This window comes from Triturus cristatus, chromosome 9 (assembly GCF_964204655.1).
Source record: "Triturus cristatus chromosome 9, aTriCri1.1, whole genome shotgun sequence".
Classification (NCBI taxonomy): Eukaryota; Metazoa; Chordata; class Amphibia; order Caudata; family Salamandridae; genus Triturus; species Triturus cristatus.
The window spans coordinates 390,258,249-390,272,516 of NC_140592.1; the positions used below are offsets into that span (position 1 = coordinate 390,258,249).

Sequence of the window (14,268 nt, forward strand, 5' to 3'; positions counted from 1 at the left end):
TTCTCATACCTCGGAACTGCAGTGCCCCCATGGACCTTGCTGTTTCGTTGTCTTTTTTCAGATGGTTCAATTTGTCATCAACTGGTGCTCCGAACAGTTGTTCCCCATTGAAGTGTGTGTTGAGGATGCTGTTTTGAACTTCATTTTTGAAACCTGAAATCCTTAGCCAGGCATGCCTCCTTTCTGTGATCCCCAGCATCATCTGCCTGCTAGATGTCTCTGCTGCGTCTAGGGCAGACTTCAAACATGTATTTGCCATGTTTTTCCCTTCTTCTACCAGGTGGCTTGCCCTTCTCCGGTATTGCTCTGGTACGTGCTAGAGGAGTTCGCCAACTTCATCCCAGTGCTTTTATGCGTGTCTGTTGATGAGTGCATTGGAATTGGCGATGCCCCATTGTATAGCTGCACTCCTTTCCATCTTCCTATCCATCCGGTCCATACTCTTGCTCTCTTTGTCTGGTGGTGGGCCTGAGTTTGTGGGTATAATTGCTCTTTTCCTAGCCGTGGATGGGATGATGGAGTCGGCTGGGACTGACCCCCTAATGTACATGGGGTCTTTTGATGAATGTTTATATTTCTTCTCTGCTCGTGGAGTTACTGCTCTACACAAGGAATGCCTCCTTCCCCTGGTCCAGAACACTTGGGAGCATGGGCAGGAACTGGCTTCTAGTCTGGGATGGCAACAAGGTCTCCAAGAGGAAGCAAGACTGGGGTTTTCTTCTTCTAGCTGCACTCCATATGTGTCTGCAGCTCTTTTGATGACTTGGTTGTAGATCCCTATGTCGTCCGGCAGTGAAGGCCTCGACGGATAGGATTCTACACCCTCTTCTGGGGATTTGGCGTCGAGATCTTGCCACTGCAAGTCCTGAGCCTCCGAGGACGTCGAGTCTTGGTAAGTTTGCTCGTCTTCCTCCCCTTCGGCACAGCCGTAGTACAGGTCTTCTTCCTGTTCTTCTCCAGGTTCAGGTGTGGTCAGCGGTAGGAAATACTCAACGCACCCTTCAGTTTCGGCCGTGGCTTTCGACGGTATGCTGTAGAATTTCATCTTTTCGTCGAAGTCTTTCTTGCGTTGCAAGATGTTCGCCATTTCGGCCTCGAGCCTTTTCCTTTCCATCTCGGTCGCGTGTTCGGCATCGAGGGTTTTGGCTTTTCTCTTCGCGGTTGTAGACGCCGAAGTCGAAACCGTTTTCGGGCCTTCGCTTTTCGACGTCGAGGCCTCTCTTTCGTGGCTGCTCTTCGGCGCCTTTCCCTTGTCTTGGGATTTCGCCGTCTGGGAGTCCTTCTCAGAGGATCCGATGGTCTGCTTGTCCCTGGATGCAGTTGTCGACGTCGAGTGCTTCGACGGCCCTGCGCCTTTGCGAGTATCAGTGGAGTGTTTAGGGTTCGACGCCTCTCTTACCTCCTTCGACCTTTTCTTTTCGACCTCGACGACTAAGGCGTCCTCTGGTCCCTCTGCGATGTTGTCTTCCTCTACGCTGGAGAGTCCCAAATCTCGGAGCGATGAGGGTGTCCCCTGCCCCTGCATGTTATAGTTTGCTCTTCTTTGCCTCTCCATTACTCGGAGGGCCTTCGTGGTGAACGCTGCACAGGCGTTGCAGTCCTCGCTTCGATGGTCGAGCGGCAGGCAGAGATTGCAAACCGGGTGTTGATACTTTTGCGCGTACGTGTGGCGGCAGTTTGAGCAGAATTTAAACAGAGTTTTGTCCATCACCGCGCCCAGCGAGCCCCCTGTATGTGCATTCTCCTTTGAAACGTCAAATTCTTCGATGCTCTCTCTTCTGTCGTCGACTTTCGTCCTTACTTGATCTCGGGTGTCTTCCCCGGTGATATATTTCAAAGTTTTCTTCGATTTTCGTCGATTCTTCACTCCAAACTTTTTGGAGCCCCTTCACTGTTGATCCAGACCTAACGGCGGAAAAAAGAATCTGAAGATGGCGACCAAAGTTGGGAGCTTCCAGAGGAAGCGCGTCGACATCATGAAGGACACCAAATGGTGGTATGTCGACGCCCACCTGGGCCACGAAAAAAAAAAAAAAAAAGAGATGAAATGCTACAATTCCGGACCCAACCACTAGAAGGCGGAATATTGCACAGCATAGTGAATCCAGAAAGGAGTTACATGTGGACGTTTTTCAATTGGATAGGTGGCTGTGCAGCTACTGGATTAAAAACATGTGGGTAACGGTCTCATTGGTGCACTGTTGTGTATTTTGTTGAATTTGAGGCTGTACTTCAACTGGGATTGGAGGTCATTTTGTGGTGCAGCACTTTCATGGGTGCTTCGCATTGCTTTCACCACATCTATTAATGGATTATCGGTGGTGCTATATTGTTACTGGCTATGTGAGTTCAAAGGGAAACGCGCTGGATTGGTTCAAGTGGCAACGCGGTGATTGGACAACGGCGCGCTGGAGAAGAGCTGTGATAGGAGGATGACCTGCTGCAGAAGAGCTTTGATTGGAAGATGTTGTGTTGGGGAAACCGGCACACGTAGTTGTGGTTCTCCGTCTGCTGGTGTCCGGCACTGTTTGTTTGCCAGCGTCTGATCTCCGCTTCATGAGGCACGTTTTTTAAGTTCTAGTACTTGTTTCTGGATAAAATCTAATCCGGAACTATTCTTCGAGTCAGCGACTGGTCTCAGCTTCATGCAGCACACTTTGAGTGCAAATACTGATTCTGAAGGCAGCTAAGTGCTTACTACCTACGGTGATGCGCACACCTCTCGTACTCTGACAGCGGTGACTACCTTTATTATTTTGAGTACATTTCATTGTGTACACTTTGTGCTGACTTTTGTTGGCATTTGCAGGCTGTGTGGGGTTTTTATTTCTCAAAATATTACTTGAACACTTCTTTCCATATATTTGTTGAGAGGGGTTGGCGATTGTTTTTCCTCATCAATAGTACCTTGTCTGGGATTTACCACATCCTTCTTTCCGACATTGGGGGGGACCACCCGTGGATTGGGAGGCAGTGTTTTTGGTCTACGTTGAGGTATTAGAGGGTGAGAACTGCAAACCAGAGAGGAAGGTAGCACCTTTAAAACATTGCCTACGAGGGATTGAATTGAAAGAATTTAAGAATTTGCCAGTGTTGTTTAATCCTGGCAATATTAATGTATATCAATATACTTCAGAACAGTTATGCTCATGGTACGAATGCTTACGGTACAGGACGAAAACCAATGTTGTGATGGAGAGATTTATCTTTTATTCTAGGAAACAACAATCCGTTTAATCTTTAGAGGAATATGTCTCTGTGCTTAGATTGCTTAAAGTTATATGTGATTTTGAATAAGAAAATACAAGAGAGGTTGTGGACCACTACTGATATGTCTCTCAATGCGGCTATTGAGATTGCTAAGGCCATTGAACATTATTAAAAGTTTGTACAGGAGATAAGGGGTAACGAGAAGAGTGATAAAGAAATCCAATTTACAGTAAAATGGGATCATGCAAAAAATGATGTGAATACCAAGTGGCAAAGACCAGAGGGGAGGAGCGGTATGGTTTTGTGTTATAGTGGTAACAGTGGGCATTTAGGCAATATAGAATTGTGCTCTGCTGTTGATAAGATTTTTTCCAGGTGCAGCAAAAAGGGGCATTTTGGTAGGGTATGTACGTCAGTCTCTAGGAAGGTGAATTTGTTGCAGTGTTACTATGACAGTATGTATGACAACTGTCAACAGGAAATCAATACTGTACTGAACATATGTGGGGGGTTAAAGTACCACAAACCTTCCTTCATGTGAGTTCATTGTGGATGGAGTTGGTCTACAGGTCTTGGTGGATTTGTGTGCTTGGTATGCCATCATAGCACATAATATTGCCAAGAACAATTGGCCAAATAAAAAATTACTGCCTCCTGATGTAGCACCGGGAGGATATACGGGAAATAAAAATTGATTAGGTTGGGTATTTTGGGCAAATTTGGAATTTTCTGGACGTTTGGAAAAATACATGTGGCTAGGAATGGCTTGCGTCTGTTGGGTTGGCGGCATCAAGAAGAAATGGGGATTAAATTGGACCCCAGATCTGACCCTCTGGTATGCACTTAAGGGAGCCCTAGTGGCGTCTCTGGTTTTATTCATGAGTTAAAGCCACAATTTCCCCATGTGTTCAGTGGGAGAATACCAGGGGTTGAAGTATTGTTTAGGTTGTGTGACAATGCCTTACCTACTCGACATAGGGTGAGAAAAGTCCTGTTGTCTTACAGGAGGAAACTTAAGGATAGGTTACGTGATCTTTGTGAGAAAAACATAATTGAACTAGTGGAGTCATCGTCATGGGTGTCTTCGGTGGTGATTTTGGGCAATTGAGAGCTTTGAGGCTCTGTTAAGACTTGTGCAGTCTTAATAGTGCCATCCGGGTGGATGCCCATCCTCTGCCTAACCTACATGAGATGGTCACTACTTAGCAGGGGCACATGAATTTTCATTACTTGATTTAACAAGCGTATTCTACCAAGTTTGTTTGTAGAAAGACTCAAAGAACCTCACAGCCTTCATTACTCCAGAAGGACTGTTTAGGTTTTGTCGGATGCCATTTGGGTTAGTTAGTTAGTCCTCTATCCGTGTTCCAAAGGTTCATTAAAGAGATGCTTGATGGCTTAAAAGTGGCCACTGCTTTCAAGAAAAATATATTAATGTTTGGCAAAGATGCAGAAGAGCATGATGATGATTTGAGGAATGTGCTAACAGCTCTGTCTGCAAAAGGCCTTTCTCTACATTCTGACAAGTGCAAATTAAGAAAAGTGAAGTAGAGTATTTGGGGCATAGCATCAGTGGTATGAGCATAAACTCAAACTGAACCATGTAGATAGCATCACTAATGCCCATTTTCCCACCTGCAAGGAGCCGTTAGTAGCGTTCCTTGGCCAATCTATATTTTAGGCAAAGTTTATCGCTAATTATGTCTCCAAGTTGGACCAGTTCACTTTTTTTTTCCTGAGGTTATGACTGCAGTGTTTAATGTTTTAAAGGGGCTTATTGTGAATGTTCCTTTTCCTAAACTGTGTGTCATTGGAAAGCAATGTGTGGTGATAGTGGATGCCAGTAATTGTGGGTTTGGTGGTATGTTAATGCAAAAGTATTATGGCAAGGAATGGATTGTTGAGTATACATCAAGAACTCTGTACGATGCTGAAAAGAACTACTCCGTGAAAGAGAGAGAGTTGTTGGCCTGCGTGTAAGGAGCAGAGCATTTTAGAACATTTTTGTGGGGTACTAAGTTGGTCATTAAGACGGACTACAAGCCACTGATGTAAATAATGGCGCCAAGGGGTGGACCTGCCACGTCTGCAAGGTTGGCCAAATTGGCCTCTAGATTGCAGAGTTTTCAGTATCAGTTGAAGTTTGTGCATGGTAAAATGAACATGCATGCTGATTGCATGTTAGGCTTCTTGTATCAGGGAATGATTCCAGCGAGGCAGAGAGGGAAGACTGCAAAGTAGCATTTATGTTACGAGACATTAATTTGGTTGGTGTGAAGTATCCTATTATTCAAGAAGATAAGTGGAATGAAGAGATGGCGTATGATGTTGAACTTAAAGTGATACAGTGTATTTTGCAAGATTGGCCAGAGGAAGGGAAGCTGTCTGGAGAATTGATGAGGTATTTTAAGGTGTGCAAGGAACTTGCTGTGGAAAATGGTATTGTTATGTATGGGGACAAGCTTGTACCTCCTTTTAGTTTGAAGAAAATAATATTATATTTGGCCCATTAAGTTCACTTGGGTATTTTCAGCACAAGAAGGCATTTCAGGGAAAATTTCTGATGGCCAAGGACAGATGTTTTTGTGCAACTTCAGGTAAGGATGTGTGTAGAGGGCGTTTCCAATGATAAATCAGCTAAGGCTATGGCTGCTCAATTGCAACCTTATGACTTTCCTGAAGCACCATGGCTGAAATTGGGGTTGGATATTATTGGACCATTTGCTGTTTTGCCTAGGCAGGAAGCTTTTCGGATTGTGTTGGTTGATTACTACTCCAAGAGTCCGGAAGTTAAGATGGGAAAGGAAGATACTTCAGAAGTTGTGGTTGAGTTTTTGGATGATGTCTTTTGTAGAGAGGGTAGTCCTTAGGAAGTGGTTACAGACAATGGCCCCCAATTTAGCAGTACATATATGGGTAGTTATTTGAAGAAGCGTGGAGTGACACATAAGAGAATTGCTGTGTTCCACCCAGAGGCAAATGGTCAAGTAGAAAGGTTCAATCTTGTGGTCAAAGAGGCTATTCAGTTGCCTGTGAAAGGAGGGTTGAATTGGAGAAATGTTTGCAGTCTATGTTATTGTCATATAGGACTTCCCCTGACTCCGTAACTTCAGTGAGACCTTTCGAATGATTGAGGGGACGTAAACAGAGTACTAGGCTGGTACCGTGGTGGCTAAAGAATAAACAGAGTGTGGCAGGTGAAATTGCTGAAGTAGATTTTAAAGGGATTCGATGTAGGGTGGAGGATTACAAGTCTAAAATAAGACAGGATTTAAGGAGAAGGAGTGGTATTCCTAGCAAGCAGGTTGTGAAGGTGGGTGACTTGGTTCGCATCAAGAAAGGTAGAGTCAATTGCAAGGGTTGTGCTAGTTGGACTGATCCAGTGCAAGTCATTGAGGTTTTCAGGAATGTAGTGCATATAGATGGAGATAGTGTCTGGCACCTTAACAGGGTATTGTTGTTCAGAGGTGGGATGGTGTGCCCTGATAAGAAGGGTAGCAACGTATTCTTGAATGTGGTGGAACACGAGTTTGGTGGAGACAAGGGAGCTAATGTTTCCAATGCAGGTATCATGGTCAAGGATGCTCCTAGTTGTACAAGGTCACGACGCCCATCCATGAAGTTCCAGGAGTATGTCATGTTGTTTTAAAAAACAAAAAAACTATTTTAAGGGGGGGTGTTGCATGCATGAGCGTGACATGATATGTTACGCTTGTGCATACTAAGTACACTTGTATCCTAATGCTGTGTACGAGATAGGCATAAGCGTGACGCTCTTGTCGCACTCGTGCCTATTTCAGAAGATGCCTGCCATTGTACAAAGGGTTTATTTCCCGTAGTAGGTGATGTTGATGTTCAAGTGTCTAGGTGGTGTATCCATGTAATCATTGGCAGTTGGGGATTCATTATCGATCTGGACCTTGATGTGAATACATGCCCTTTATGGAACAAAACTACGAAACGCATACCTTTGGTTTCTTGGAGTATTTATTGTGCCCCCACTCTTCCGACAATAAAAGGCACACCATTGTTTTACTGGCTAGAGTTGCCCTTCATCCCCCTTCTCCTTGTTAGCTCACTTTCAGGTCCTAAGAGATATTGACATGTAAAACAACCTTTTGCCACACAAATGTGCGGCTTCATTCTGACAAGCACATTGGTAAGCCTTTGCAATGCTTATTGATAAACCAAACATAACCCGGTGTTGCAAGTTTGCACTGGTCTATGAATTACTACTACAAATGAATAAGGGTGAGTGCAGGTTGCTTTCAGAGCTCACAAGTGCTGCCACATCATACTTCAGCATTTCCCAAAGTCACGTCATTGAAATGACATCATGATCATAGCAGTACAGTAAACGACAGTACCACATCATGGGGGTCAAAAGAAAAGAAAAATGCACAGAAAGCTTTAGCGGAGGACAAATCCACAACCATTCTTCAAAGGCACCTTTTCAAAATATTATGTACAAATCTGCCACAGTTTCTAATAAAAACTACAATGCTTATTGATCGTCTGGGAAATCAAGTGTTATTTCAAACTTGCTAAACTTAAAATGTCGATGACTAAGTTGGGCTTGGGTGTCCAGCACAGGGAGGACATACAGGCCTCATCTGCCTTCAAAGTTGAAAACTGAGCATCGGTTATGATGGTATGCACTGAGATGGTGTGCGGCACAAAGCCTTCAGCACGTTTGATACATGAGCATTTCAACTCCTACTGCATTCCTTCAACCTTTACAAATTTCACTGTGCAACTTATGAAGTGTTTGCGAATAGATATAGGTCTATGGAGCCTGTGTTTGTTTTCCAGCAAATCTACTCAACACTGTACTTGGGGAGTAGGGGGGTGGCTCATATGGAAGATAACCTGCATCACTCCTAGGGACCAAGCATGCCATTTTACCACTAAGACTAAGAAATAAGACACCAGACCATAAGTTACATCCACCGCACTACCAACCGATGATGTACCACTACTGACACCCAACTCCCGCTCCCAGCCAAAGGTTCAAAGGTAAACATATTAAAGATATACTGACTCTAAATGGTGTAGCGTAGCAAGACCTCTCTCAGTCACTCGTGGGCAGCCGGACAGGTGCAGCTCCTCCAGTGTATCTTTGAACACATGCAGCCGGCTCAGACAAAAGTCGTCCACGTAGGGACAGTTACTCAGGTTTAGATATTTCAGCTCTCTGAGACACACTAGAGAAAGGAAAGAGAAACAGGAAGTTGGTGCAACAAACATATTGCGGCTACTCTTCAATCCACTCAAATCATGACCACTGACAATTAGAATACATGACGGTCTGCAAATATGGGTTCTGTTTTATAGCAACAAAAAAAAGGTACGGGAGAGTATTTGGAGCAATTTAAATGCAACAATTGTTCACTAGCAATTTAGAGAGCACTTAATCTGGAATATCCTGCAGAAGTTCTGCAAAGAAACGTCATCAGTGAAAAATCCAAAATGGATGTAACCATTGTGTAGGGGGACTTGTGCATGCAACGTTTTTTTTTTGGGGGGGTGGGGGGGGGGTTCAAAGAACATTTTCAAGAGGATGATAACGATGAGCTTTGTAATAATGTGGCATACTGTACATAAGCGCCCTACTAGTTTGAAGCAGTCTATATAGCATGCACTTCATCTTTATGAATCTTTTGGTATTCGATAGCTAAGGTATTGCTTTACTGCTGTCTACCAGTTCTTATAGGCATAGATTAACATTTAAACAAATTCGCTTTTCTTTCACAGAGCAAGATTTAAAAGAAAACTTTTCCTAGACACACTGTGGTTCTTATGACTGACTCGTAAATTATGATGTTAAGTTCATAAAATTCATCTGCAGCTTATACTTCAAGTCTGTGATCTAACCCCATAGTCACAATTTTTTTTAATCTGTTTGTTAAAACAAGGTACTACTACTGCACTACTGCAACATTTTTGCAGAGAAATGGAAGGACACACAGCAGGGACTGTAATTATTTATCCGCTGTTCCTACTCCAAAGGTGGGCTCAACGTGAAGCAAAAGGGATCCAGGCGGAGCAAATTCCTGAAAATTAGACCAGGTGCTCCACCCTGTCCCACTCACAGCAGCAAACAGTAGTTACAAGAGAATTCATGGATGTATAGTAGTATTATCTTGCTTTTGAATAATTTTTGTGAAGCATTTATCTGATTTATTGGGTGGAAAGGTAATTAATGAAATTGCTAAAATTATGTATTTTGGAAGTGCTGGCAATTATGAACAAGCATTGGCATATTCAACAGGCATGGCTTTAAAATGACAAGAAAAGCAAACACTGGAAAGAATTATTTTTTATTTCGATGCAATAGTGCATTAAAATCCAGACTTACTGGCTTTGTAAAAGCTTGATAGTAGTAGTGGGGAGAAGGGGGTGGTAATATTAACAGTGGTAATGGTGTTGGTGTGCTACTGATTGCGCTATATACAGTAGTATTAGTGGGGTTTTGGAGTCACAGGTGGTACTGCCAGTGAAGTATCGGTGATGGAGTGGTATTGATGGTGGTGTGACATTGGTAGTGTGGAATTGGTGTTGTTATTGATTATTTTGGTATTGTTATGGTATTCCAGTGATGAAATTAGTGTGTTTACTAGTGGTGTGGTGGTGGAAAGGAAATATGTTAATAGTATTGGTGGTGGCATTACTGATGGTTTTGGTATTGTAGTGGCATATCGGTGGTGGTGTGGCATTGATGTTGGCAGTTTACTACTTGGGGTGGTATTGTTAGTGATATTGGTGGTGTAGTGACGGTATTGTTAGTTGGTTACAGCTATTTGTAGTGGTGCTGCCAACAGTGATGAGTATTGCATGTATGAGAAAGGATTTAATGTGACAGAATGTCTGATGATGGGCTGTACTTTTTAGATTTAAAAGAACTCAACATGCTTTGCAGTGAAGCACTCCACAGGACAAAGGTTGAGAGACTAAACAGCAAAAAGCGCAAGGTAGGAATAAATGCTCCTCTGGGTAGAGCCAAAGCCCATTCTATGTATATTTAAAAGTATTGGTAACAAAACATCTGCAAAACAGCTAAATTAGAATGTAGACAGACCTAAAAAAAACAAATGTTCTGATTATAGGTTTCTGGCTTTGGTACTGATTTTGGCCAAATGGCAAACAGCCATGAAATGTAAAGGCAGTGCAATATTGATGCGGACTATGGTTTCTTAAAATAAAAATAGGTGTACACAGAAAGACTGGTGTTTAAAGAGGACGGTATGCCTGCTTGTGTTACACAAGAGGAACCAAAGTGTGTTGGATAACTATCTGAATGAGGAAACAGAGCTCATGCCCCCTAGAACTCCTAAGAGATCCGAGCACAAAGGATTCTCGCCAGCGGAGGTGGTGCAGGGAACTGTTCCAATGGTAACAGTTGTAACATTATCCTTAATACTAATATCTGCTCACACTACCATATTACATATTTGTCTAACCGGACTGAGCTACTGTGCGATGCATTCTTTGCTGCCTGACTTCTGAAGTCACAGATATTACTTTAAATGATCAAGCCTACCTGCATGTTGATCAAGGATGAAGAGACTGAAGTGATGCTAGTGTCTATGATAAATCGCTTTGTCGTTTATAACTGTAATGTAGCTTATTAGCTATATACAAATCAATAAAATACTTTTTAAAGGGATTCTTCTTGAGGCATGTACATAATTGTGTTTCCAAAGGTCATGCAACAAGTTTGCCAACTAAAAAGAATACAAAGATGTAATGTTATATCGATTTTATTGTTTGAATTTTACATCAAACCATTTAAGCGGTTCAAGTCAATTTTGAACACTGTAATCAACGGGGAGGCAAGTGATCTGGTTGCAGACAAGCTCTACCTCAAAACACAAACACTAAGAAAGAGAATGTAACAGTTTTTCATTTGGAATACATCACAGTATGAGGAGATAAATATTTTGTGGTTTAACTAGACTTTGCCCTCTGTGCAAGTGTAAAACTATTTCTAAAAAAAACAAAACACATGGGGATCAGAATTTAGACTACAAAGAGATCACACTCCAATGACAACAAAAAGGCAATGCTTAGAGCATCTACTCGGAATGCCTGCGAAACAAAGAGGGAACATTGAGGTAAATGGACTTGGATGACTGTACAGTTGCAGCTGTAGTACTAATCGTGGAATTAATTATTTTAAGAGTGGATGAAATCATACAGTAAAATATTGCTCTGATAAAAGTCCTTGAGGAATCGGGTGGTAGATGAGCCAGAGCTAGTTAATTAATGTAGCAAGGCCACGTTAAGCTGTACAAAAATAATTTACCAAGTGGAAATATTTCTTTCAGAGAAGCATGACAATTTAACAGGGCTGATGTACTGAGCAACAAAGTTTACGTAGAAATGTGTAAAACTAAAAGATGGTTAATTGTTTACTTTGGTGGCCAAAGGTTGGTGGAAAAAATTACAAGGGAAACAACGAAGTCACCGCTGGTGGCCGTGAGGTATCGGGTCATGTACATGGAGAAGATTACCACTGATGTGGCCTGGGAAACCAAAACACAATTTTGGATAAATGAACTATTTAAGTAAAATCTCTAAAGAGGTGGGCGAGAATGAGAGTATGGAATTATATGGCAAATGATGATGGTGACCAATTTACCAATTTCCCAATTTAAGTGGAGTATATTTTTGAGAAAGAGGTAGGTGTAATCAAATAAATGTTTTGCCAATGTGCAACATTCCGTCCACATCTTGTGTGTTTTGCTGTTCGCCCTATGTGGGAAGGGTATGCCCAGACGTGGGTCCCGTGCTCACTACGCCACTGGAGTCAAGCTATCCTGGCTGAAGAGGGGTGAAACCCCGAAACCGGTCCTAGGATGCTTGATTCCGGTCCAGGGAAGACATGGCTTGGCAGTTCGGGTTGGACTGTTCCCATGAGGCACAGGGTCAAGACTGATTTGCATATGGCCATGTCTGAACTGGGGTGGCGTGGTGAGCAAAATAACGATGGATTAAACCCAGATCTGTGACTGGGGGTGAATGTTTTGCCAATGTGCAACATTCCGTCCACATCTTGTGTGTTTTGCTGTTCGCCCTATGTGGGAAGGGTATGCCCAGACGTGGGTCCCGTGCTCACTACGCCACTGGAGTCAAGCTATCCTGGCTGAAGAGGGGTGAAACCCCGAAACCGGTCCTAGGATGCTTGATTCCGGTCCAGGGAAGACATGGCTTGGCAGTTCGGGCTGGACTGTTCCCATGAGGCACAGGGTCAAGACTGATTTGCATATGGCCATGTCTGAACTGGGGTGGCGTGGTGAGCAAAATAACGATGGATTAAACCCAGATCTGTGACTGGGGGTGAATGTTTTGCCAATGTGCAACATTCCGTCCACATCTTGTGTGTTTTGCTGTTCGCCCTATGTGGGAAGGGTATGCCCAGACGTGGGTCCCGTGCTCACTACGCCACTGGAGTCAAGCTATCCTGGCTGAAGAGGGGTGAAACCCCGAAACCGGTCCTAGGATGCTTGATTCCGGTCCAGGGAAGACATGGCTTGGCAGTTCGGGCTGGACTGTTCCCATGAGGCACAGGGTCAAGACTGATTTGCCTATGGCCATGTCTGAACTGGGGTGGCGTGGTGAGCAAAATAACGATGGATTAAACCCAGATCTGTGACTGGGGGTGAATGTTTTGCCAATGTGCAACATTCCGTCCACATCTTGTGTGTTTTGCTGTTCGCCCTATGTGGGAAGGGTATGCCCAGACGTGGGTCCCGTGCTCACTACGCCACTGGAGTCAAGCTATCCTGGCTGAAGAGGGGTGAAACCCCGAAACCGGTCCTAGGATGCTTGATTCCGGTCCAGGGAAGACATGGCTTGGCAGTTCGGGCTGGACTGTTCCCATGAGGCACAGGGTCAAGACTGATTTGCATATGGCCATGTCTGAACTGGGGTGGCGTGGTGAGCAAAATAACGATGGATTAAACCCAGATCTGTGACTGGGGGTGAATGTTTTGCCAATGTGCAACATTCCGTCCATCATCTTGTGTGTTTTGCTGTAATCAAATAAATACCTTCCTCCAGGAGTGAACGGACATCTTCAAAAGAACAATATGAAAGTGAAGTATTCTCGTATTGGTGGATAAATAAAGAGTGAGATATGCTCCCCGGGCTGGATCACTCGGGCTCCATCTCGGATGTGCCAACAGAGATGCTACTGGTGCGCTTTGCAAATACTTTGGGACTCTCGGATCTCTGGCACCACCACTGCCTGAGGACAGAGGATACTCTGACTTCTCGGGGACCAATAGGGTGTTCTCCAGACTGGATTATATTTTGGCCCCGGCGGGAGGGATAGGTAGGATAGAAAGAGCTGAGTATCTGGTTAGGGGATTATCTGACCTTTCTGGCTCACCTTGGGGAGACTTTTTCATCGTCCAGTATTGAGGATGGATGCATGGGAATTAAGAGACAGTCTCACAGGAACTGAGAGTGGATTCTGAGCTGTATTTCACGGAAAACAGAGAGTCAGTGGACCTGGCTGCGATTGTCTAGGAATCCCACAAAACAGTACTCAGAGATCAAGTGCACAATATAATTGTGAAGAAAAAGAAGAAAAATGAGGAAGCTAGAGGACGTAGCACATCGGTTGGGGATTGCAGAAGGGGCATTTGGGGTGGTCGTAGATCCTTTGGCCCTTCGCAGTATTGCGGCCTGTGCACAGAATATTGTGCAGGTGCAAATGAGGCAAGAAACCAGATACAGCTACGCTACACCGCCTCTATGATGTGCGTGACACAGCGGGTATGCTCCTGGCATGGCTTGGTCGACAGGAGGCAAAGGCTCGATGGGTGCGAAGCAACGTGGATCGCAAGGGCGAAGCCTATGGTACATATAGGTGTATAGCAGAGGAATTTGCAAAATACTATGAGGACTTGTACCGGGCGCATCCTCTTGCGCAAGCCCAGTAAATTGAAGCCTACCTAGTCACAGTGAATGTGCCGACCCTTCCGGTGGAGGACAGTTTGGCCCTGAAACAGGAATTCATACTACCTGAAGTAGATGCAGCTATGGCAAATT

At 44.0% G+C, this 14,268-nt stretch overlaps 1 protein-coding gene across 2 annotated transcripts in view; it reads right to left on the reverse strand.

Annotated features, from left to right (window-relative positions):
* The window catches only part of DMAC2 (distal membrane arm assembly component 2), an 86,831-nt gene that overhangs the window by 23,376 nt on the left and 49,187 nt on the right, over positions 1–14,268 (reverse strand). For both annotated transcript variants that reach the window (XM_085625244.1, XM_085625245.1), the window contains exon 5: positions 8,252–8,414. In XM_085625244.1, the coding sequence (XP_085481370.1) occupies positions 8,252–8,414 (163 nt within the window). The remainder of the gene's footprint in view (positions 1–8,251; positions 8,415–14,268) is intronic.